The following is a 24,677-nucleotide window of genomic DNA, read 5'->3' as shown; positions in this document are numbered from 1 at the left end:
AGGAGAGGAGAGGAGAGGAGAGGAGAGGAGAGGAGAGGAGAGGAGAGGAGAGGAGAGGAGAGGAGAGGAGAGGAGAGGAGAGGAGAGGAGAGGAGAGGAGAGGAGAGGAGAGGAGAGGAGAGGAGAGGAGAGGAGAGGAGAGGAGAGGAGAGGAGAGGAGAGGAGAGGAGAGGAGAGGAGAGGAGAGGAGAGGAGAGGAGCTGGCATAACTGTTAGTTTTATACAGAAAAAAAGCGTAACTACTGGAGATGATTCAGAATCACAGGAATTAAAAAAGATTTGAACTTGATAAAAACCTGAGGAATTTCAAGCTTGGATGTGGAAATGGTAGCAGATGTTTCTAAAAAGAATTCAGTCCTGTACAGTACTAAACATGCTCAGTTCCTACAATTCTTACCATTTCAGTGACAGTCTGCATCTTAATTTGATTTCAAGGCATATACATTCTGTCAAATTAACATGACAATTTCTTACCCTTTATGAAGTACCAACACAGAACACAAAAGCAAATGCTTTTCAAATATTTTCAGCCTCTACTTCACCAGCTGATTCTCTGCATCCATTTCTCATAGCCAATTAATAAGTGTTATCCCTCGTGACTCTGTCATGACTGACAGCTCGACAGCTATTTGGAGAGAACTGTAGCTACCCAGGCGGCAGGACTGAGTTCCAACACATTATGTACTTCTGGAAACTGTAATTATCAGCTTGGGAGATTTTTGGCACGCTACACGGTGCTTTCCATCAATTCTGCAACTCTGGTTTGGATTTTAAAAGGGAGAAAAAGAGACAATTTATTTATTTATTTATTTGTTTTCTCTAATGAACTGCTGGAACTAAATCTTCCAGTTTGCTATCAGCTTAAACCATCGTTAAGTTTTTAGCCACCTTTTATGGGAAAAACAAAGAGCACCTACATTTGAGAAACTGAAAATTAAAATAAAGGTTACAATTCAGAAGCAGATGGTGAAAGCTGAAGCATTTGAGGATATATTTTACCTAAATAATGACCATAGCCTGATCCTGAGTATAGATCAGATTTCTATAGACTATTTGTGTAGGTAAATTCAGTGTTATCATGGAATGTTCCCAGGATGCTGTCATAAGGTTGACCTGTTAGAATAACCCCTTTGAGCTCTGTCCTAAAAATCCCCACACTTCAGAGGTTACAGCTTTGAACTAACAAGTTTTTGGTGCAGATTTTCAGTTCTGGATGGATGAGAGTCATCCCACACTATCTGGCACTGATGTTAAGGAATGGTCTAAGGAACATTCAGCTTATTAGTGTGGATGAAACATGAGGAGTCCTTGTCACTGTGTGACCTCAGAGAATCCAAAACAGCTCATAATGAGAAGGCCATAGAGAAAGAAGTACTGCAGTGTTACTGTGTCCAAGCAGAATCCATCAAATCTTCCCCCCTTTACCTTCCTCCTACTATACTGAGTTTTTGTCTCTACATTATTTCTACACAGACAGCTTTGCTGGGATAATGCGGAGTAGAAATGCTGAAAAGAAATATCAAGAAATATCATTTATCTTCAAGACAGAACCCGAGTTTATCCTGGGATTATATATGGGAGGTTTCTCACTACATGGGCACCCCACAGCTGGAGCACGAGGAAATAATGAGTGACTCAGAAGCGTTGTTCTCCCAAGCACTACCTCCTCCCTCCAAACTGCGAGGAAAGCTCCCAGCAGCTCTGCCCCTTTGCTCAGTCAGCTGAGAAGTATCAACATGTTGCAATACCTGGGTACGTGTACTTTCATGCAGATCTCTTCATGCAAACTTATGTAAACAGTCATTTAAAACAATATGCAATAATTTCTCAAATACAGGTGTTCTGCCATTTAGGTACAGCCCAGATGATGTATGGCCTGTGCAAGCAAGGAAGAGTTAAGACTGATCTGAAACTACACAGGTGACTGCAAAAGGCATTGGTTCCCGTGGTATTTCCCTGCTGTAGCCCTCATTTTCAATGGATCTGTCCATGTATATCATTATATTGTGAGGCAGAACCTGAACACCTGATGTTGGTTCCAAAACATCTTGTTTCAGAAGGTAGCAGGACAGGGAACTATTTCTCACTGATAAGAACAAGCATAACTGAAGAACTACCAAACTCCTTAATTTCTTGCATGTGGATAGAACAAAATATTCTGAGAAAATATGTCTTAGAAGAACCTACTCTAAAACAAATGTGCATGCTCTTTTCCAATAGAAGTTTGGAAACTCCACAAAAAACAAAGGTGCTATGATAACTGAATGAAAAGTCATTTTCTAAACCACAATCTATTATTCAATACTAAAAATACAGGTAAAATTCGGGGTCTACAATGAGTTCAGAGAAAAATAGCATCTCTTCTTCATATGTTTTAGAACACTTAATAAGTAACAGGATCTATCATGCTTAAGTCCAACAGGGAAAATATAGGAAAGTTATATGACATACACAATGGCTTAATATAGAAGTCACGTTCTGACTACTGACACACTTTTGTATTACTTCATATGCTCAACTAAACAGTTTTCTCTCAGTGATAAAGATTAGTGTACTTAAGATTAGTGTTATCCTGTTCTCAGGTGAGTCATATGCAATAAATCATGATAATGGATATTAAATGCTGTATGTTCACAGCAAATTACACTAGTGACCCAAGTAAGTACACAATTATCTTCAGAAGCAGTAGCCATTTTTGGTATATGATTTTAATTGCTTACCATTTGCTTTTAAACAACCTCACTAAAAATATGCAGCTTGCTATAAAATTCTCCCCAGACTTTGTAGGTAAGCAAGAGGCGGGGCAGATGGTGAACATCACTGTTCCAGACTAGCTATTGACAGCTGTTCTGTCTGAATAGTGCATCACTTTGTATGGAAACCACAGAAGATGGGGCAGGTAAGAGGGAGGAGATGATACACAGGTAGATCTCTCCCCAGCTCATTTCCACTTAGTTCACTCACAGTGAACATGGTGCATTTTAAAAACAACACAGCTGAATGTGGTGTCTAATATCTATAAAAATTAAGGTACTAAAATTCATCTTGATGGAGGGAAAGATTAGAACAAATTACATTAGAAAATCTCATCTATTAGTAAAGACACACATCTGGTGTGCATTCTTACGCACATATATCTGAATAGAAAGGGATGTATTCACTAGGCATTGGAGACCTATAATGCAGATGGCAATAATGTGTATGAGTCCCACAGATGCACACTTTCCAGGAAAAAAAAGCACCTTTTCATATTTACTATCATTATTCAGCATCTGTTCACAGCAGAAATCTAACGGCTCTTTCCAGTTTTTAAGAAAAGAAATACTATCTCAATATGGTAAATGTGTACAGTTCTAGCTGTTATTTTTTTATGGTCTTTTACAGAGATACAAAGCATAAAACACATTTTACAAGCCTACATCATCATGCACTGAAAAGACAGTAGTTTTTTTTTTTGCAGGCTGAAAACTAAGTCCACAAAGATAGCTGTCACACTTGTAAAATCAGTTGCACCAAATACTTCCTAAGTTCAAGAAAGAAAACAACATTTATTACAGATTTGATCAAGGCATAAAGAAAAATACAACAAAAAATACTCTCTTTATTCTGGACTTCCCTATTTCCAACTGCACATGTTTATATTGCAGTTTAATGGGCTTGGATTTTGCTAAGGGTGTCTGCACTAAGAAGCAAAGCTGTTATACTTGGTCTGAAAGCCAGCCCCCAGGAACAGAATAACGCACCCACCTACTCTTACTGCTTCATCCCATGCTCAGGCTCTGGAACCTAAAATCCAGCTTTCATCATGCCATGATTGCTCAAACAGATTAAGGGAAGGTTGTGTCTGACCAATCTGGTGACCTCTATGATAGAGTGACGACACTGGTGGACAAAGGGTAGGCAACTAATATCATCTACCTGGACTTCTGCAAGGTCTTTGACATGGTCCCCCACCACATCCTTATCTCTAAATTGGAGAGATACGGACTTGAAGGGTGGATTACTCAGTTGATAAGGAATTGTTTGGAAGGTCACAGACAGAGGGCTGTAGTCAATGGCTCTAAGTTCAGGCAGAGGTCAGTAAGGAGTTGTGTCCCACAAAGGTCCCTTGGGACCAATACTCTTTAACATCTTTAACAGTGACACAAGTAATGGGATTAAGTGAACCCTCAGCAAGTTTGCTGATGACAGAAAGCTGAGCACTGTGATAGATATAGCAGTCGGAAGGGATGACATCCAGACAGACACTGATAAACTTGAAAGGTGGGCCCTTATGAACCTAATGAGGTTCAACAAAGCAAAGTGAACAAGTTTTGCACTTGGGCCATGAGAATCTCAGATATGTATACAAACTGGGGGAAAAAAAGTTCAGAAGGACTTAGGGGTCCTAACTGATGAAAAACTTAACATGAGCCAGGAATGTGTGCTTGCAGCCCAAAAGGCCTGTAATATCCTGGGTCCTATTAGAATAGGGGTGGCCAGCAGAGCAAGGGAGGTGACTGTCCCATCTCTACTCTGTCTGTGTGAGGCCCCAGCTGGAGTACTGCTTCCAAGTCTGAGGCCCCCAACACAGGAAAAGTGTGGAGCTTTTGAAGATGGTCCGGAGGGGGGCTGTGAAGATGATCCTAGGGCTGGTGCACCACTGCTATGAAGGCAGGCTGACAGAACTGGACTTTCTCAGCCTAGAAAAGAGAAGGCTGTGGGGAGACTTCATTACAGCCTTCCAATATTCAAAGGGAGTTTATAAAAATGAGGGAAATCAACTTCATGGGTAGACAGTGATAGGACATTGGGGGAATGGTTTTAAACTAAAGGAAGGGTGATTTAGATTAGATGTCAGGGGGAAGTTTTTTACTGAGAGAGTGGTGAGGTACTGGCACAGATTACCCAGAGAGGTTATGGATGGCCCATCCCTGGAGTGTTTTAAAGCCAGGTTAGATGGGGCTCTGGGCAACCTTATCTAGTACTTGATTTAATGGCTGGTAACCCTGCCTCTGGAAAGGGGGCTGGAACTTAATTGTCTTTGATATCCCTTCCAACTCAAGCCATTCTATGATTCTATGATCAAATCACCATGTTAATTTTATCCAGAAAGTCTACTTGCTGCTGATTTAGAACTTCCAATAGATTTGGCTACTTGGTATGTTTCAGAGATTGCAGGGGAAATACTGAAGGGAAATACCAGCACTTTGGGACCCAGATGCACTCAGACTTCTTCTGGATGTGCACCGCATTCTACTGACCTCTGATAGGTGTGCACAAATCAGGCTAGTACAACGAGCTTGATGGCACACTGCCTTCAAAATCCAGGTATGGAGCCCCCAGTTTAGAAAACACAGAGAGCTGTTGGAAAGGGTCCAGAGAAGGGCTGCAAAGATGATCAGAGGGCTGGAGCACCTCCCCTACAAAGACAGGCTGAGGGAGCTGGGCTTGTTCAGCCTGGAGAGAAGGCTGTGGGGTGACCTCATTGCAGCCTTTCAGTACCTAAAGGAAGCCTATAAACAGGAGGGGAGTCAACTCTTTGAAAGGGTAGATAACAGCAGCACAAGGGGAAATGGTTTTAAGTTGAAGAAGGGAAGGTTGGATATCAGGGGTAAGTTCTGTACTATGAGAGTGATAAGGAGCTGGAATAGGCTGCCCAGAGAAGGTGTGGATGGCCCGTCCCTGGAGGTGTTCAAGGCCAGGTTAGATGTGGTCCTGGGCAGCCTGGTCTAGTATTAACTGTGGAAGCTGGCAGTCCTGCCTGCAGCTGCGGGCTTGGAGCTTGATGATCATTGAGGTCTCTTCCAGCCTGGACCATTCTGTGATTCTGTGATGAAGCAGTGAACCAATCTACAAAAAAAAAAGAACCGCAGATATTGTTACATGGCTTTCCTGACTGCAATTGCAACACTGATTGAAAGACAATTGTGCAATTAACCTAAAAATCCAAACGCCACACACACAATTTTATTTATACTGGAATTACTTTGTGTTCTAGCTGCAATTTATGCCACATCACTTCAATGATGAATTCTTAAATCAGTTATCTGATATTATCTGACAACGCGTTTATATTTACAAAAGGCAAAAAGGGGGGTTTCCCAAAGCAACAGTATTTTACCCTGATTTTTCCCTCAGCAGCCCCTCCCATTGGGAACTTTAAGTCCCCAATTTATCTTTTTGGAACTTCTGCTTTGGTGTGCCAACAAAACCTAAGCAGCTGACCAGAGTGCTACCATCAGGAGTCAAAGGGAGATTTAAACTAAAAGAGGGGAATGCTAGATTAGATATTAGGATGAAATTTTTCACTTAGAGGGTGGTGAGCACCCAGGACATACTGCCCAGGTAAGAAGATGCCCCATCCCTGAAGGTGTGCAAAGCCATGCTGGGTGGAGCCCTCGACAGCTTGATTTGATGGGCAGCAAACAGGAGGTTGGAACTAGATGGTCTTTAAGGTCCTTCTAGCTTAAGGCGTTTTATGATTCTATGAAACTGTGCTACAGATGTGTCGAAAACAGAGGTGTGTAAGTAAATCAGCACGTAAAACCTGATTACTACAAAGACTGCCATGAAATTATGCTTTTAGGAAACCATCTGATATGTCTGAAAAACAAGGACCAAGTGAAAGCTGAAGACAGAGTACGTCATGCTTTCTATCAGTATGTCCATAATGCTGCAGCACTTAGAGGGCATGAATCCTCCACGATGTTAAGAAAACCAGAAAAAATACAGCAAAGCTTTATTAGGTAAATGCACCAGACATGCTCCAAGACACTGAAGTGAGAAACAACTGTTGTGCCTTCAGCACATGCCACGATGCATCACACACAACCACAGTCTCAGCACCTGGTTTCTCTCCCACAGAATCACAGAATGACCCGGGTTGGAAGGGACCTCAAGGATCATGTAGTTCCAACCCCCCTGCCTGGCAGGGCCACCAAACATACACATTTACTAGATCAGGTTGCCCAGGGCCCCGTCCAACCTGGTCTTGAACACCTCCAAGGACGGGGCATCCACAACCTCCCTGGGCAGCCTGTTCCAGGGCCTCACCACTCTCCTAGTGAAGAACTTCCCCCTAACATCCAACCTAAATCTTCCCTCTTTTAACTTAAAACCATTTCCCCTAGTCCTGCTATTGTCAGCCCTTTCGAAGAGTTTACTCCCCTCCTGGGTGTAAGTTCCCTTCAGGTATTGAAAGGCTGCAATGAGGTCACCCCGCAACCTTCTCCAGGCTGAACAAGCCCAACTCCTTCAGCCTGTCCTCATAGGGGAGGTGCTCCAGCCCCTGATCATCTCCCTTGTTATCCGATCCCTGCCCGCTACTGGGAGGAAAAATGGAAGGAAGCCACAAACTCAGCCATCTCTACAGGCTCCTGAAATGAGCAAACGCAGCCCTGAGGGCACTGTGGTCCCAGCCCGCTCCATACGGACGCTCACTACCACCACACCACGCTCCTAACACCCCCACCCTGCTGACCACGGCGCGTCCACTTCGCCCAGCCCGGGAAGCTCTGGGGACGGGAAGCCACTCCTCCCTGGGAGGAGGCGGACTGAGGTGGGGCGCCCACGGCGGGAGCAGTCGGGTCGGGGTACTACGAGTCTGTTGTGCCCGGTATAAGCACGGCCGGTCTCAGCTACTCCCCGCGACGCAGTGCGAGAATGAGCGGCGGGGAGGGAGGCGGCCGGGCGGACGCCATCAGCAGCGCGCTGCCCGCCATCTCTTCCAGCAAGCTGCCGGACCTGCGCTTCCTCAGCCGCGGCGCCTACGGCACCGTGTCCGCCGCCCGCCACGCCGACTGGAGGGTCCCGGTGGCCCTCAAGTGCCTGCAAGGACCGCTGCTAGACAGGTAGGGGAGCGGGGACGGGGTGTCCCGGGGTCAGCGTGTCTTTACGTGGGGCGGGGGAGGGCTGAGCAGCTCCGGTGCTTCCTGTGTGTCGGCTGTTGGGAAGGGCGGTGTGGGCACTCAGCCTCTGTCGGCGTCAGGTATCTTATTTGTCTCACAGTGCTGAGAGAAGCTGATTTAAAGTAGTAGGTATGAGACCGTGTTTCCTTGTATGCGCTGACGCTCCATAGGAGGGTGCAGCATCTTCATCTTTACTACCTTAGGTTTCTTTGGTCTAGTTTTAGGCAGTTAGGAGAAACAACTCTGCTCAGGCATTGCGAGTGTGCCCACACTCAGCAGTGTGACATGGGTGTGGGTAAAAACTTCTGAGCTGTTCCTCACTTGATGTGTTTCAGTTTCACCCTGACAGACTGTGAATGAGCTCAGAAGACTTCTGGTCTTGTGACCCAGATGCTATGAGGGGTTTGGTAGCTTAGAACAGCCATGTGTATACAGGCCCTTATCTCTGACATCTTGCCAGAATCTCAGCTTTGTTTTTAGGCAGAAGTATTTATGTTCTCTGCTCTTAAACTTATTGATGTTTCTCTAATTTTGGTCATTACTTAAAGCAAGGTCAGCAGAGAGCTGTTGTTTGCTGTGCTTTTGTGGGCGTTACACAGTGCCCTTGGTGAGCAGGCAGGTGTAGTGAATTCCATGCACAGGGATAAACCTCCAAGTGTTGCAACCTGCTTCCTGGTTACAGCCGAATCCCATGCAGATGTGCCTCATGATCTGGGAAAACCCCTGACTTTCCCAAACCTAGTTTGTGCTAGAGAGAGAAAGGAAAAGGGAGCAGAGCTTGTTGTTTCATGTTTTTCCTGAAGCGAGCCATTTTAATTGGATCACTTCCTGTACTTTCTCATAATAGATGGTTGGGTTTTTTTCCATCATGTAAACAAGTATCAGCAGTCAGCTTTAGTTTAACATACCTCCGTATTACCTATTTTTTCTGTAAGCTACAAGGTCTGAATTGGTGAAGGTGCATCAAATTCATGCATGTAAATAGGTTTGACTGTAAGAAAGAACATTCATACTACCAAATTTAGGTGTTCAAGCATTGTGAGGTCAGTCTCTGTTTCCTGGGCCATCAAGTGTTTATTTTCCAGAGGGCAATCCAAGCAGGGGCACACCTGAAGGAACAATTAAGATGAAAATGTAACATGATTGGTCATTCAAAGTATTATTTTGGCACAAAGCAGTGTCATAGTGCTCTGAAACAGCTAGAAAAGTGTAAGGTAAGCCTTAAGACAAATAGTGTGCCACTGTATTTGAAGGTGGGCAGTAAGACAAGTAAGATGGAATGGGGAAACTGGACTGTATATGCTTGTTTCCCAGTGTTGTAAGCAAGGTAACCTTACTTGTTGGTTTTCTTTTCAAGTGATAGAAACCACCTTCTAAAAGAAGCAGAGATACTGCACAAAGCCAGGTTTAGTTACATTCTGCCAATCTTGGGAATTTGCAATGAGCCTGACTTTCTGGGGATTGTAACAGAATACATGGCAAATGGATCACTGAACCAGCTATTACATGGGGTAAGTGTTCCCACAGTCTTCAAGTGCAGCCTCTGGTTGTTTCAGATGCTCTGATTTCCATTCTTAAGGGAAATACTACAATAACTGTACTATTAATGTTACAAATTGAAGGGCAGTCACTCTTACTAGTAGTTTTTGTTGCTCATGTAGGCCTTGTGTATCACAAAAAGGCAGGCAGACTTAATAGATGCTAGTTATTGCACTTTTTCCTTTAATGTCATGATCTATATCACAAGCTAAAGGATGAATTACTGTATAAAATCTTTGTTTTCTAACGGGAAACTGAAATACTTTAATTTGGATTTCAGTCCGAGTGTTACCGTCAACATTGTTGACCTGTGCTGAGCTCTCAGCTGTTCCCACTTCCTTGGTCCAAGCATTCACTGTTGCTGCTCTAAAGCTTCTGCTGCTGTCTCAACAGCACTGCAGCCTCTTCTATGTGCTTTATCAGTACCTGGTTGTGCCTTACAGAGTTCAGCTACACATTAATGTCAATGTAATTTTTAAGATGTTAGCTTTCCTGTCTTTTTGTTGTTGTATTTGTATTTCTGAAGGTAGCATTTTGTGCTTAGTTTCACTATGGTTTCCCCCTCCTTCTCCTAGTGTCAGCTGGAGAAATGATTCTTGCCTTTCTTTGTGCAGTATCTATAGATTACTGGTTTCATATGGGAGTTAATCTGTAATTCATGTTTCCTCATGAGTAATTATGAATAATAGTGTAAGTGTCCTGTTAAGACATAATAAATAGCACTCATCAACTACTGAATGAATGCTAGGGAATGGAACGATAACACCCCATTGTTATGTTTATGTATTTGTTTATAACAGCCAACCAATATCAATGTGCAGTTAATGTAATGTAAGTTTTAAACAATTACTGCTTTTCCAACTCACTTTCTTCTTAATTAAAGCCTTTCTGCTACCTTCCATGTCGATATATTCTGGTTTTGTGGTTTTATTTTGGCAGAAAGATATGTATCCTGACATTGCCTGGTGCCTGAGATACCGCATTCTTTATGAAATTGCTTTGGGAGTGAACTATTTGCACAACATGAATCCTCCGCTGCTGCACCATGACTTGAAAACCCAGAATATTTTATTGGATGATGAGTTTCATGTCAAGGTAGAGTTATCTAGTACTGATGTTCTTCAGCACCCAGAATGAGCCCAAGTGTTTAATTACAGTAGAGGAAGAGTGAGGTCATGGCTATGGAGAGGGGTTATAGTTGTATGCCAGATGTTTTACTTGTATCCTTGCAGACAGAACTTTTATTTTTTTTCTTTAAATGCTTTTTTGCTCAAGTGTGAATCTGATCCATCTAAAAAGACCAGAACTCCATAATATGAACTGCTTGCGGTATAGAAGTTCATATGAAGTTGCTTTCAAACTTAAGGAGAGTAGATTTCGGTTTAGGAAAAAGTCATTTACTGTGGGAATGAGGAGATGCTAGAACAGGTTGCCCAGTGATGCCTTGTCACAGAATCACAGAATTGTAGGGGTTGGAAGGGAACTCTAGAGATCATCGAGTCCAACCCCCCTGCTAAAGCAGGATCCCTACACCAGGTTGCACAGGGACACTTTCAAGATCAGGCTGGACTAGGCTCTGAGCAACTTGACCTAACTGTGGATGACATTGTTCATTGCATAGAGCTGGGCTGGGTGATCTTTAAAGTTCCCTTGCAGCATAGAGGATTCTATGATTCTGTATAGATGTTACTGAATAGCAGTGATGCTTTCTGATGTCAGCTTTCCCTGGTAGCTATGTCTGTAAGAATGTGTAAAATGTAACTCTGAAAGTTGAACATGCTGAGAGATGGATCTTGCCAAGCTCCTAGAGCAAGCAAGCATGTATGAAGAAGCAATACTAGTTCAAAACTTCAGTTGTGCCTTTTTGAGTATCATTTCCATTATGTGAACAAGAGATTAAAAGAACTTCTGGCTAAAGTTATGTGCTTATATAATTGCAAGAGACTTTTTTGAATGAATCGAAACTTTGTTTTTAAAATTGGTAGAATGTACTATTCAAAGTAAGTGAGAAATAAGAGATATCTTAATTCATACTTGAATGGCTTCTGCTTCAGTGGTTTCCGTGAGATTAATCTTTCTGATTCTGTAGTCCTTTGAGCAAATATCAAAGACACAGTGCCAGTCTCTTCTTTCTCCATTGCAAAGAGGTTTTTCTTGGCAGCAGGGCAGCTTACACAGCTTTCCCTTCACTCACTCCCTCAGCAGCTCACACCTCCTCCCACTCAGCTGTGCCAGTATCACTGTCTCTCAAGCTTCCTGATAAACCTGACTAGGAACTGGCCCAAATAATCCACAGAATCCAGTTTTTTTAACCCCTAGCAACACTGGTGCATTCTGGTGCTCTGCCTGACCACATATAAACAGTTGCTTTGCTTAGAGCACTTTGGGTGAAGTATGATTGGTCTAGTATTAAATGTGAAGGTTGGCAGCCCTGCCTGCAGCAGGGGGCTTGGAGCTTGATGATCACTGAGGTCCCTTCCAACCCAAGCCATTCTATTATTCTATTCTGTGATTCTCTAATTTAGGACAGCTGACAAGAAATTGAATGAAGGTTATCACACATGCTGACCTGGAAGAGTATTGCATGTGTATGAAAGGAACACAATTCATAGTCTGTTTCTGACTATGCCAGATGTACTGAATGAGCAAGATAACCTGACCAGCTACAGCAAGGAAGGCTTGATATGACTGAGCCGTAGAGGAAAAAGGATATGGTTTATGCTCTCCAGAAAGTTTGTTTCTGTTACCTTAAGTACTCACAGAGGCATTTTGAAACTTATTTTACTCTAATAGAAATGCTGAAAAAGCCCAGAGTTCATTGCTGGCATTTTCCTTTGCGGAAAGGCAGAGGGAGTTTCATTTGTTTAGCTTGGAGAACAGAAGATTCTAGGGAGACCTCGTTCTGTCTTTCCTATTCTTGAAGGGAGCGTACAAGCCAGTGGGGTACCAATGAGGGTACAAAGAGGAATCATTTTAAACTGAAAGAAGGGAAATGTAGGTTGGTTGTTAGGAAGAGATTTTTTTTTTAATCAGTGGTGATGCACTGGAACAGGTTGCCCAGAGAAGCTGTGGATTCCTCATTCCTGAGGGTGTTGGAGGTCATGTTTTATGGGGCCCTGGGCAGTCTGATCAAGCCTACTTACAGCAGAGTGTCTGGAGTTAGATGATCTTTAAGGTTCTTTCCGTCCTCAGCCATTCTGCGATATATAACTTTCTCCCCTGGATGCTGGACACTGGGAGCTCTGCTAGTGGTTTTATTCTTAATCTGTGCAGCTCTCCACCCATAACCTGGTCATACGTCTTGATCATGATTTGTGGATGTCTGGCAACAAAAACTGGTGGTTGGTGACCCTGCCCATAGCAGGGGGGCTCAAACTAGATGATCATTGTGGTCCTTTTCAATCCAGGCTATTCTATGATTCTTTGAATTGGGACAGATTTCCACAAGAGATTCCACAGCCACGGAGTATATGAACCTTTCTTAAAAGAACAACAGGATAGGGCAGTGCTGTAGGAGTGACATGAGTCACGAACTGGGAATGTTTTCTGAAGTGAAGCTGGTGTTTCCTGTCTCTAAGCCAAATGCATACTTCATGTCAGGTTAAGGACTGCAAACAACCAGTTCTTTCAGATGTATTTCAGGAATTTGTAACAGGGGTTAACAGATAAATGTGTTTTTCAGAACAACTGCTCTGTCCTTTCCAGATTGCGGATTTTGGCATGTCAAAATGGCGTGTCATATCCATGTCACAGTCACGCAGTGAAACTTCCTTGCCAGAAGGAGGGACCATTGTCTACATGCCCCCTGAAGATTACAATCCCAGTCAGAAAACTCGGGCGAGTGTGAAACACGATATTTACAGGTAACCTATAATGACTTCAAGGGGATTTTGCAATCTGAATTCGCATCTGAGTTGCTGAAATTAGACTTTAACATGTTTTCAGTAACGTAATAAAAATCTAAGCAAAGTGAATTGGGAAAGAAGAATCAACTGGTAGCTGGAATTGTAGGTTACGCATTTCTCTAGGAAACACTGTGACAAATGTGATGCTCTAGTAATTCGACTGGAACTGTCAAAAGAGACCAACAAGACTAGTTCCTGTGAGTGAGAGTATATGCATACAGAGTAGGAAAGAAAAAAACTGTTCATTAGCTGAATTCACACACCTCTGTAATTTGTATGTATTAACATAATTTGCAGAATGGATTGGAAAGGAAGATTTTTTAAATTATTATATATATATATATATATATATATATATATATATATATATATTTTATTATTATTTGAAAGGAGTTAAGAAAATAAAGAGTAATGGATTTAGAGGAGTTCCAGAGATCTCTGTGTCTCTGAATAGCAAACCATCTCCTGAAGGAATAATTTACTGTAATGAGGTTTGGGTAGATTTGCTTCATTCAGCTCTGAGTCATAGCTGAAAGTAGTGGAGTTGTGGCTACCTGTACAAGTAAATAGAATGGCTCTTAGGATGTTAGAGTTATGATCAGCTACTTTGAAGAAGGTTGGACAGCTCAAAGGTTATTTGAGCAATTGTGGAAGAGGAGGCTGAGGGGGAGACTTTATTGCTCTCTTCAAATACCTGAAAGGTTGATAACGGGGAGAGCAGGGTTTGTCTCTTGAGGGGAAATGGCCTCAAGTCATGTTAGGGGAGGTTTTGGTTGGATATCAGGCAAAGCTTCTTTACAGAAAGGGTTGTTAAGCACTGGAATAGGCTCCCCAGGAAGGTGGTTGAGTCGCCATCCCTGAATGTGCTTAAAAACCATTTGGTTGTGGTGCTCAGGGGACATGATTTAGAAGAGGGTTGTTAGAGTTTGGATAGTATGGTTAGGCTGTTGTTCGACGTGATGAACTTGAAGGTCTTTTTCAACCTGTGCAATTCTATGATTCTATATTATTTCAGTAAGTGTTGGTAATCTAAAACAACGTCTTCTATACTTTTTACACTTTAAACAGTTTTGCAATTATTATATGGGAAGTGATGTCAAGGAAACACCCATTTGAAGGTAAGGCCATGTTTTCTTGTAATTTATTTTTCTAGCTTTAGGTGTAGGCTGTTCCAGTGACCTGGATTCCTCAGAACTTCATTTCAGGGATTGCTTCATGATAATCCTATTTGTGAACCTGTTCAAGAAGTAATTGAGTTACTTCTCAGATTTGACTCTTTTTCAAATTATAATATTGATAAGAAAAAAATGTATTTTGAATTCTTTTAAAAGAGGAAAGCCTTATTTTGGTGAAATGTAAATATTACGACTGCAATCTTAATTATTCTTCCTACAGTGAGCTATTTATTTTGCATATATTTCTAATGAAAGCACGATGTCTATTTTGACAGAAGTTATAAACCCCTTGCAGATAATGTATAGTGTGTCACAAGGACAGCGACTAGACTTAAGTGAAACAAGCTTATCAATGGACATTCCGCATCGAGCTCTTGTCATAAGATTGATAGAGAGTGGATGGGCACAAAACCCAGATGAAAGACCATCGTTCTTAAGTAAGTTTACTTTGCAAAATGAATACAGTTCTTAAAATTGCCAGCTTTTTGTCTCATTTATTACATATAGAGTAAGGGTGTAGTTGCTAAATGGAAATGACAAAAATGTCAGAAAATTCATCTCTGCTCAGTCAAATTGTGTGCAATTCTTGTCTGGTTCCATCATGTGTATCAACTAATTTTTACGAACGGAGCTATGTGTGCCATAATAACAATTTGTTAGTTGGAGTCTCCTACATGTGCCATCTCTAATTTTCCTGTAAACCGAACCATGGTTTGTTTAACGTATTGTGCTTTTTAAGATATATATATATCTTTAATATATATATACACCCATTTTTAACAATAGTCCATTATTGTTGAAGGGAATATTTTATTTATTTTCAGAAGAGGGAGTAGAATGAGTGAAATACATAGAGTGAGTGCTGTGGGTTTTGTAAGAGCTGGCAAAGCAGCAAATCATTGCACATCAGATGAGCTACTGTAACTTCACTTTATTTCTGTATGTTTGCATGGATGAATCTTTTTCACTCAAACTTTGGTTGTTGAGGCCACAGAGGTACCTTTTAATCTTTCTGTAGTTTCTTGTCTATATATAGGTAACTTCAGCCTTTTTCCAATGAATTATGTAATTTAGAGCTGAAGATTGAAGAGTGAGCTTGCAGAGATTAGCATGGCATGTTGTTAACTAGAGAAATTCTGTTTTGAAATCAAGCCTGGGTTTGTCATGCTTAACAAGCATGTGCACTGAGCCTAGATATACTCCCTATACCAGTTTCTCCCTAATACGAAAAGCTGCTAAATATTTTTGTGATTTCTGGCTCTGTGTGCAACAGCAGCTCTATAAAAACATAGGCTGAAAGTCATCACCAAGTTTTTAGTTGTGAAATCTTATTAGGGTTGGCATAGTCACCAATAGAATCATAGACTGTCTAGGCTGGAAAAGAACTTCAAGAACTTCAAGAACTTCAAGATCATCCAGTCCAACTGTCATTATGATCATGATCTATTCCCATCATTAAACCATGTCTCTTTGTACCATGTGTAAAATCTCCCTGGTATGAAAGGAGTATTTCATCCATCCTCTTTATCAACAGCAATTATAGTATCTTGTTTTTTCTTTTATCCTAATCCTTTTATTTTCAGTATAAACAATATATTTCATTACCTGAATGCTCACGTTTCACTCTTCTAGCTTTTGCTGTATTCTACCCCAAGATCTGGTCTTCAAACTCGATCAGATACATATAAGTGCTTTTGAAAAGCTTTTCTTTCACACAGTATATAATGTTTTAATTTGATGCAATGCTTTAAAATGGCTTATTAGCCTTGCAACCGATCTTCTTGATTCTTGCTTCTCTGCTGCCATCATGGCTTCAGTTCTCCTCCTGCCTCTTAGCTATTAATTATAATTCAAAATCTGGACCGAAAAAAATAAACTTGTCTTAGAGTTCCACGTTATTTGAGAGGAAGCTGGGAATTCTGGGTTTGCTCAACAGTCATCTGCTAAACTTTTAGGTTCTTTTTTGAAATAAACCTATGAGTTGTATATTGCTCCTTACAAGTAGAGTGGACAGTAATCCAAGCACCTCATTTGAAGATTTGCTGAATGAAATGATTGCTATTTTAAAACCCTTTATAAAACTTCAGTATACTAGAATAATGCTAATCAGACAGCTAAGAAATAAGTGGTTGTAACTTCACTCTTTGGACCAGTTTTGCAGAAAAATAGAACTAAACAGAATGCAACCAAACAGATTTATCGTCTTTATGTTCAAAGTTTGGAGTCCAAAAAGAATTTTGTCCACTTTCGAAGCATTTTTTCTTTGCCATAAAAGTATTCTCTGAAATGTTCATTTATTTTGTATGAGTCTGGTTTATAGGGTATTAAATCATGGACTGTTTAATTATTTTTTTTTTCCCTGAGTAAGTAAATCTATTTATAATATTTTTAAAAATAAGTAGACATGTCACAGTACTTCCTTTAGTATTCTTGCTTTCTTATGTCTGTTACTCAAAATAAAATGACAGCCCAAGTCAATGGTCACACAGGAGGAGTAATTACCTGGGATAGATGTACTGTATGAACTGTCTTTGGTTCTATGCAGTACCTGAATTAATGTGGTCTTTGAAGAGAACATGCGTTGCTTTCCCTTTACTATCATAAAAAGAATGAGGAAGTTAGAAATGTTTTTCAAAATTAAGGGAAGTGAAGTTCACTGATTGGGAAATTTTGCATTCACCACAGCACAGGGAAAAAGAAAGTAACACCCAGCTTCTCCCCCCCCCATCTCCCCTCCCTTCCTTTTTAAATATGCTTAAAATAGAAATGTTTTGTTAACTCATCTGTCCCTTATAAAGAACGGACAAAGACTATTTATTCCCCTGTTTCTGCATACCTCTGTAATTCTGTTGATTCTGTGGTCTTGGAGCATGTACCTGCAGTTTAATTAAAGTCAATAAAAACTGTCCTAGTACTTCATTGTGAAATGGAGTACCAGATTCTGTGTAAGCTGATGCAAGAGAACAAGAATCCCACTACTGAACGTATGTCTTGAAAGTGCCAGTTAAACAAGAGCTATTCTGGGAGAACTACAGTGAAACAGTAAAAACTATGGTAATACATTAATAAGATGCAGTGCCACAGGTTCCTACTACAGTAAATGGATTTTGATGAGTCAGTGGAGTTCATAGAAAGTGCACTAGAAGTTGTTACCTATTGTTATCCTTTCCTGAAGTTTGAGCACAGCTTCAAGGAGACATTTGTGTCAAAAAAAAAAAATTTGAAATAATTTGTTTTGGAAATCTTGTAGCATTGGGAAATGAGGGACCATCATGTAGACTGTCTCTTGATTATTAAACTGTCACATGGCTTCCTATGCAAGCAGATGATGTTAGCTTCTGCCTCTGAGCTTTCAGATACCATCACTTGTCTTATCCAATGAATACAGTGCTTTGACTATCACCACCTCCCCTGGTGACAGATCTCCACAGCAGCTCTTCCGGATATCGCAGTGGAGTCTTGTTTGTTTTCCTCCAGTAATTCTTTGCACTTCTGCTGGAGTGGGAGTAAAGCTACCCATCCTGAGATCTTGTGTTTTTAGATCCCATTTGGCAGACTAAACTTGTTGAGTCTGTCCTGAAATATAGCAAATCTGTTAATCTGTCCATTCCAGGAATGCAAGACTTGGAGTCTTTCAATTAGGCTGCTGAAAAAGCCAGGTCAGAACAGGGTTTGTTTTGATGATGTCAGACTGTTGTAACAGGTGAAAGCAAGGGACTTCTTTTCAGCAACATAAGTAGTTCCATATGATAAGTAAATATAGTAAATAAATGTAAGAAAGTAGCTTTAGCAATGTGAAAACTTGATTTCCATATTACACCACTTAGCAAATCATCTTTCTTTGTTCAGAGTGCTTAATAGACCTTGAACCAGTCCTGAGAACATTTGATGAGATAGCTATCCTGGAAGCAGTAATTCTCTTAAAGAGATCAAAGGTAAGTCACTTTTGTTACAGTTGTGACTGATTAAAACAAATTGGCATCTTTGCTTTTCTTTGCTAAGAGAAATATAATATTTGACATTCCTCTAGTCTTGTATCAGGCTTAAACTAAGCAAAAGTATAATATGATGTCATATATCTCTTTTAGTCACAGTATGAATCACGGTATATCCACAAGAGTGGAAACAAAGTGTTTGTGGAGAAATCATCTCTAAATATACCAGTGAATCCCCAAGAGGTAAATTTTTGGTCTTGAATGTGGTCCTTCCCTTGTATGTCACAAGCAGTAAGATCTCGAGAACTTTAAAAGGGGATTGTCTTAGAGGGGGTCGTTCTCCAGTTTAGTTTCCTGTGTAGTAAAGAGAAGTTTAACATTCACTGATTGAGATGGAATGCAGTTATGTGCATAGCCAAATTAGGCTGGTTAAGCAGAAATAAGGTCATGTTCAGTATATGTTATATGTGTGGAAAAGCCATTCCCTTGAGGAATCCAGCAGTGTCTGTAGGTTAGATTGGAACTGATTCTCTCGTGCTCCCTTATGCTTTTGTGTCGCCTGCTTATATAAAATCATATAGATTTAAAAATAAATCTTAGTTCTTAAAATGCCACTTCTTTTGATTCTTAAACTCGTATACAAAATTACTGTCAGCTCTGGATAACATTTTTTTGAGCACAGCTTCAAGGAGACATTTGTATAACATCCACCTCAAAAGGTATTTTAATTGCATTGTCGTTTGTGTATTTAGAGCATAGGTGAAAGAAAGTGATGGGAAAGGGCTCTGCAAATCATTAAAACTTGTTATTTATTTAATATGCAGTCATTTATTGAAGGTATTAATATTAATTGGAAAAATTTCAGGAAACATCTGCTTCCATACACTGTGATGCACTTCCTCTTCGGAGTATCTCTCCAGATATATCACGACTCAAATCTCTTCCCCAGTGTAATATCCTCTCATCAGGTAATACCCATGACTCATATAAATTTAATTTGCCATTGTAGCTGCCATTGTGGCATTGCATTTGCATTGTAGAATCATAGAATGGCTTGGGCTGGAAAGGACTGCAATGATCATGTAGTTTCAACCCCCTGCTATGTGCAGGGTTGCCAACCACCAGACCAGGCTGCCCAGAGCCACATCCAGCCTGGCCTTGAATACCTCCAGGATGGAACATCCACAACCTTCTTGGGCAACCTGTTCCAGTGTGTCACCACCCTCAGTGTGAAAAACTTCCTTCTATATGCAACCTAATCCTTCCCTGTCTCAGTTTAAAACCATTCCCCCTTGTCCTTTAGATTACTGGATGTCTGTGTCAGAAAAGAGATGTGTTTTATTACTGTCAGCTTATTATTCTGAAGAACTAATGGATTTTAGTTCATATTTTTTGTTTCTGTCACTTTGAGGAATCCTCATAACATTAATTTTCCTATTGAAGGGTTGTGAGTGCAGCAGTACCGTTTTCTTGGCTTATTATCTTGGTAGTTTAGTTAAGCACTTCTGAAGTATTTCTAAAAATAAAAAGACTAAACATCTTGAGGTGTTTCTGCAGCTGAGTAAACAGAAAGTTTCTATTCTAGGCCCACTTCTAGATCATTTCTCATTCAACAAATAAAAAGGTTTCAATAAACAGAGATTGGCTCGCAGAGTACCTGTACATATCTTTTATTGCTATCACCTCTTATGACCCCTTATCATCTTTACCGTGAAGGTGATCAAACGCTGCAACAGGCTTCCTAGAGATGGGGTCAGTTCCTGTCAGTGTTCAAGAGGCATTTGGACAGTATCCCCAATAACAGGCTTTAACTTTTAGCTCTGAAGAGGTCAAGCAGTTGATCTTTGAAGTCCTCTTCCTTGCAACGATTCCATATTATAGAATTGTATTATTTTTTCAAGTCATACATCTGTATAAACAAGTACTGCCACTTTCTATGGCTTATATCTGTGCTGGTATGTTCTTCAAAAGAAATTATTTTTCCATATACTTCTTAGTCATTCTTAGAATTTGGAGACCTGTACATCAGTTATGCTTAACATAACTAAGTGTCTATGTGTGCCTGTTGGGCTGTTGTTCGTTCTTTAACAATCACAGGCATTCATTTCATTAAAAAAGGCTTATAAAACAATCAGGTACAAAGTATGTATTATTACTTTGTCAGTATCTTCATCAGATAGTTTTACAGTGGAAAGCAAGAGTCTTCTTTCTTTGCCAAAATAAGATAAGATTGTTTCAGGTAAAAATCTGTTCCCAGGTAGCTGCTGGCAAGAAATGAGTTTGGCAAGGTATTAAGTCAGAAGTTAATGACTGTAGGTTTTGTTTGCTTTTTTTCTTCTGGTAATACTTTAGGAGTCTTTGCAGAAACTTGCTCCTCCAGTGTTAGGAAGTCTTCCGCTTGCAGCCTTTATGTTTTTTAGCCAGCTTCTGTGCACTTGCTCTTGGTTGTTGGTTTAGGGTTAAGTAGGTCTCTTACCTTTTTTCCCATGGCTCTTAGGGAGAGTAACCACTTAATACACTTTGTTTTGCTACATAAACTGAATAAGCTCTGTTGAAGAGCTTATTGTAAAATTAGCTTCTTTATTATCATGGTATCCTACTAGTCCTTGCTGTCCTTCTATATTGAATTGCTGAGCTGTGGCTAGCAGAATTTTGTTCCTAATATATATTTTAAAAAAAAAGTAACAATGGTTTTCTGTTTGAAATGAAAACTGTACTTGATATATCTTTAGAATATTTTTTTTTCTTATGAACAGTTTTGCTACAGAATAATCTACTCATTCCTTATCTCAACTCAAAATCACTAGGCCTAGTATAAAGTCTAGATCTGGTATTTATGCTACCATGTTTCCACTTCTGTTATTTCTGTGTCAGCTGTATCTGTGTGTGCCTAGAGATCTACAACAGTCTGTCCCAGCAGAGCTTGCTGAAATCCTTTTCTAAAGCTCTTTTGCTCATAACAGTTATCTCCTTATGCTCTCTCATTCATGCAAGAGATGGTATCCACTGCATCACAGTACATAGCTCTGTCCCACTTACTTTTTCTGCCCTTCATGAAATAAAATACTAGTTACTTTGAGTTCTAGTCCATTTGGAATTGAGGTTTCTAGTTCATTTAAACAATTGTAATACATTCATTTATATTTTCCTGTTCCTGCTCTTTGTCCTTGCAGTCATATGTTTCCACAGGTCAGCATTCTGATGTAGGCTTACACTTTCAGAATTCCCCATTTGTCAGGTAGCTGTAAATCCCAAGCTGTGTGTGGAGCTACATCTTATTGCTTTTCTAGATGTTGTCATGGTTTGGCCCAGCCAAACCCCCATGACAATGGGGTGTAAGGATCCATGGACCCACGCCCCAGGAAAGGAAAGGTAGGGAAATGTACCTGGATGAAGGAAAATGGTGGCAAAAAGCTAAGGAAAACAAAAAACAAACAAAAAAAAAACTTACTAAATAAAGTATTGGAACGTAAGCCAACACAATATAATACAACATGATTGGATTTGAAACTAGTAAATAAAATGAGAAGGAGATAGTTTCCAAAACTGAAATCCTTACTCTAATGCTGTAGGCGAAACAGACAGGCAGCAAAGAGGGAAATTTTGTGACTCCCAGTCAGTTTTATTTTTCCCTCAGAATGGAGAACAGAAACCGAAAAATAAAGTCTTCCGGGAGTTGTAGTTCATTCTTCTCTTCTGAGACCAAGAGTTCGGAAATACCGACAATCCACAGAACTGCAGCATTAACTCTTTTATCTCCCAGCATACTGCATGATGTGGAATATCAATGAGAAACCATCAAACCATGACAGGCGCTCATTTGAATTTTTATATCTGTGTTTCTTGTTCATAGTTAACATCTTCAGAGCTCCTTGTCAAGTAACACTTGGAAAATCTGTAATGAGAGCTGTATGGAGAGTTAGGTATATGCCCTGTAATTTGTTTCTTATCAGCTATTTTTTGTCTCTTTTCCTGCCCCTCTGCATCTTTTTTTTCTGCTATAAAAATCTTAAAATAGAAATTAATACGTACCCTCCTTTAACCTTCCTCAAAAAAGTTAATGCAAAGCTTTCTTGAAAGCATGTGCTACTTTAGAAAACTACCAAAACCTTCTATTCATGTACCTCTGAATGTCACCATTGATCTTTGTATTTTTTTCCTTCACCTGAATCTTTTTTAAATCTTTTCTTTGTTCTTTATTATGTTACCACCATTCATCAAAATAAATTAGCTTTCACACTGACTCGCAGCTACCTTTCCAAACATTTCAAATAATTATTTTGTTCTTTCAGTCTGCACATCAAATGTCTGTTCAGCAGAGCTCCAATAGTTCACATCTACTGCATTTATTGTGTCAGTGTTATTTCAAGATAAGACAAGACCCAAAAGCCACTATCAAGCCCTGGTTAAAGACAAGGGAGAGAAAAGTGCTCAGAACACAGATGGAATGAATGGTGTGCTGTATTTGAAGCGAACTTAGGGTGTTAATGTCTTATTTTATGAACATGTTCTGAATACTAACTGTATTTTATGAACATAATGAACCTAGACGTATTACAGCTTTGAGTTTTGTTTTGTTTTTAACTTAAAGATGCAGATTCTGGTGCTCCACACTCTCTCAGCTGTCAGACTGTGGATGAAAATCTCTCCGTAACTCAAAGCGCCAAACCTTTTGTGCATCCATGCGGTTGCCTTCCCTCATCTGACAAGAATATTTCAGTTGCCTCACATTCTTCATCATGTATGCTGCAGACATCGCCAATTTCCTCAGGTATAGCAAATACTGATTTAATTCCAAGTTCCACATAGTGAATATGTATGTGTACAAAGGAGAAAGTGGAACTGTTTTTATCTTGAAAATGAAAACAAAGCATGTCATAAATTATTTCTGTAATTCTTCAGCCCTCTATACAGAATCTTGGATTTACTGTGGTGGAGAACTCCTGGGAATATGAGGATCTGCAGCTCTTCACTGTTTAAATCCTCAGTTTAAGAAATACATGCAGGAAACTACAGAGACATTTTCACTAGACTTAAATAAAAATCCTAGTGGGGAGTGAAGTTAACACCTCTCTCTTTTATTACCAAGTTGGGTCATACACTAGAGCAGGTTGACTATGGAATATGTACAAGTTCCTTTATTGGAGGTGCTCAGAATTCATCCAGAAAAGGCCTTGAGCCACTTGACTTATTAATTGGCCCAGCTTTGAGTAGAACCTGAGATGGGGTGACCTCCTGAAATTGCCTTCCAATTCAAACTGTACTGTGATTCAAATAGAAAAAGTATTCTAACCAACACATTTTGCAATTATCAGAACATTTTAAATATGAAATGCGACACAGTAGCCATGTGACTGTCTGACCAAAAAGAACTTTTAAACAGCTCTGTCTTAAATCATTCTTTGTTTTATGGCACTGTTTATCATCAGAGGTTTATAATATTAATTGATCTTATTTTTATTATTCTTTTTGTTCTATTCTCCCTGATCTCAGATTTTGTTTTGGAAACCATACAACAGAATGTAGCCCATCAATGGATCCAATGTAAGAGAGAAGAAATTATTGATCAGATGACTGAAGCATGTTTGAATCAGTCGCTGGATGCTCTTCTATCAAGATTTTTACTCATGAAAGAAGACTATGAACTTATAAGCACCAAACCTACAAGGACATCAAAAGTCCGACAACTACTTGATACCTCAGATAGCCAAGGAGAGGAGTTTGCCAGAATTATAGTACAGAAGTTGAAAGATAACAAACAGCTTGGACTTCAACCTTATCCAGACATTGTATCTAATTCTCTAAGACTGCATCTTTAAATGTATTTGTTTCTGTTTGAAGCCATGTGAATATTTCTTAATACACAACTCTTTGCTTCTACATAGTACTTTTTATCTGTACTTATTTGTCTTTACTACATGGTGGTAGAATCTCAAACAAAGACACTGGGTTTATCAAAGCTGCATTTGGTGAGTTACCAGTTGCAGTTTATTCAGAAAGCCAAAAACTTGAAACTGGCGGACTGATTTTATACAGCTACTTTGTTTATATGTGACAAAGAAAAATCATTAAATTATACTTGTTTTACATATTTTTTGCTTATCTGTATCCTTCCAGTTTACAGGATAGAGACAACTCAATATTGGTTCTCCCTCCATCCGGTTTTTCCTCTAGTGGAAAGAAAAAGCCATATGCTCTATTTTTAGTCCTGTGCATTGTGTTTATAAATACATT

At 40.0% G+C, this 24,677-nt stretch overlaps 1 protein-coding gene across 1 annotated transcript; it reads left to right on the top strand.

Moving 5' to 3' along the window:
* The first annotated feature begins 7,535 nt into the window (after window positions 1-7,535).
* RIPK2 (receptor interacting serine/threonine kinase 2) lies at window positions 7,536-24,534 on the top strand. The gene is made up of 11 exons (XM_015855928.3): window positions 7,536-7,832; window positions 9,247-9,400; window positions 10,368-10,523; window positions 13,134-13,291; window positions 14,402-14,451; window positions 14,784-14,945; window positions 18,358-18,443; window positions 18,597-18,686; window positions 19,309-19,411; window positions 23,035-23,214; window positions 23,937-24,534. Exons 1-11 carry the CDS (start codon window positions 7,645-7,647, stop codon window positions 24,260-24,262), a joined length of 1,653 nt encoding a protein of 550 aa, XP_015711414.2. The 5' UTR covers window positions 7,536-7,644; the 3' UTR covers window positions 24,263-24,534.
* Window positions 24,535-24,677: the final 143 nt, after the last annotated feature.

This window comes from Coturnix japonica, chromosome 2 (genome assembly GCF_054131305.1).
Source record: "Coturnix japonica strain WE chromosome 2, WE-NBRP24, whole genome shotgun sequence".
NCBI lineage: Eukaryota > Metazoa > Chordata > Aves > Galliformes > Phasianidae > Coturnix > Coturnix japonica.
Note: the sequence above shows the minus strand (reverse complement) of the source record. Positions and strands in the feature narration are given on the sequence as shown.

Coding starts and splice junctions, on each gene's coding strand:
- RIPK2 (XM_015855928.3), top strand. CDS start 7,645: ATGAGCGGCGGGGAGGGAGGCGGCCGGGCGGACGCCATCAGCAGCGCG. Junction 10,524..13,133: donor ATGATGAGTTTCATGTCAAG/GTAGAGTTATCT, acceptor TGTCCTTTCCAG/ATTGCGGATTTTGGCATGTC. Junction 18,687..19,308: donor TACCAGTGAATCCCCAAGAG/GTAAATTTTTGG, acceptor GAAAAATTTCAG/GAAACATCTGCTTCCATACA.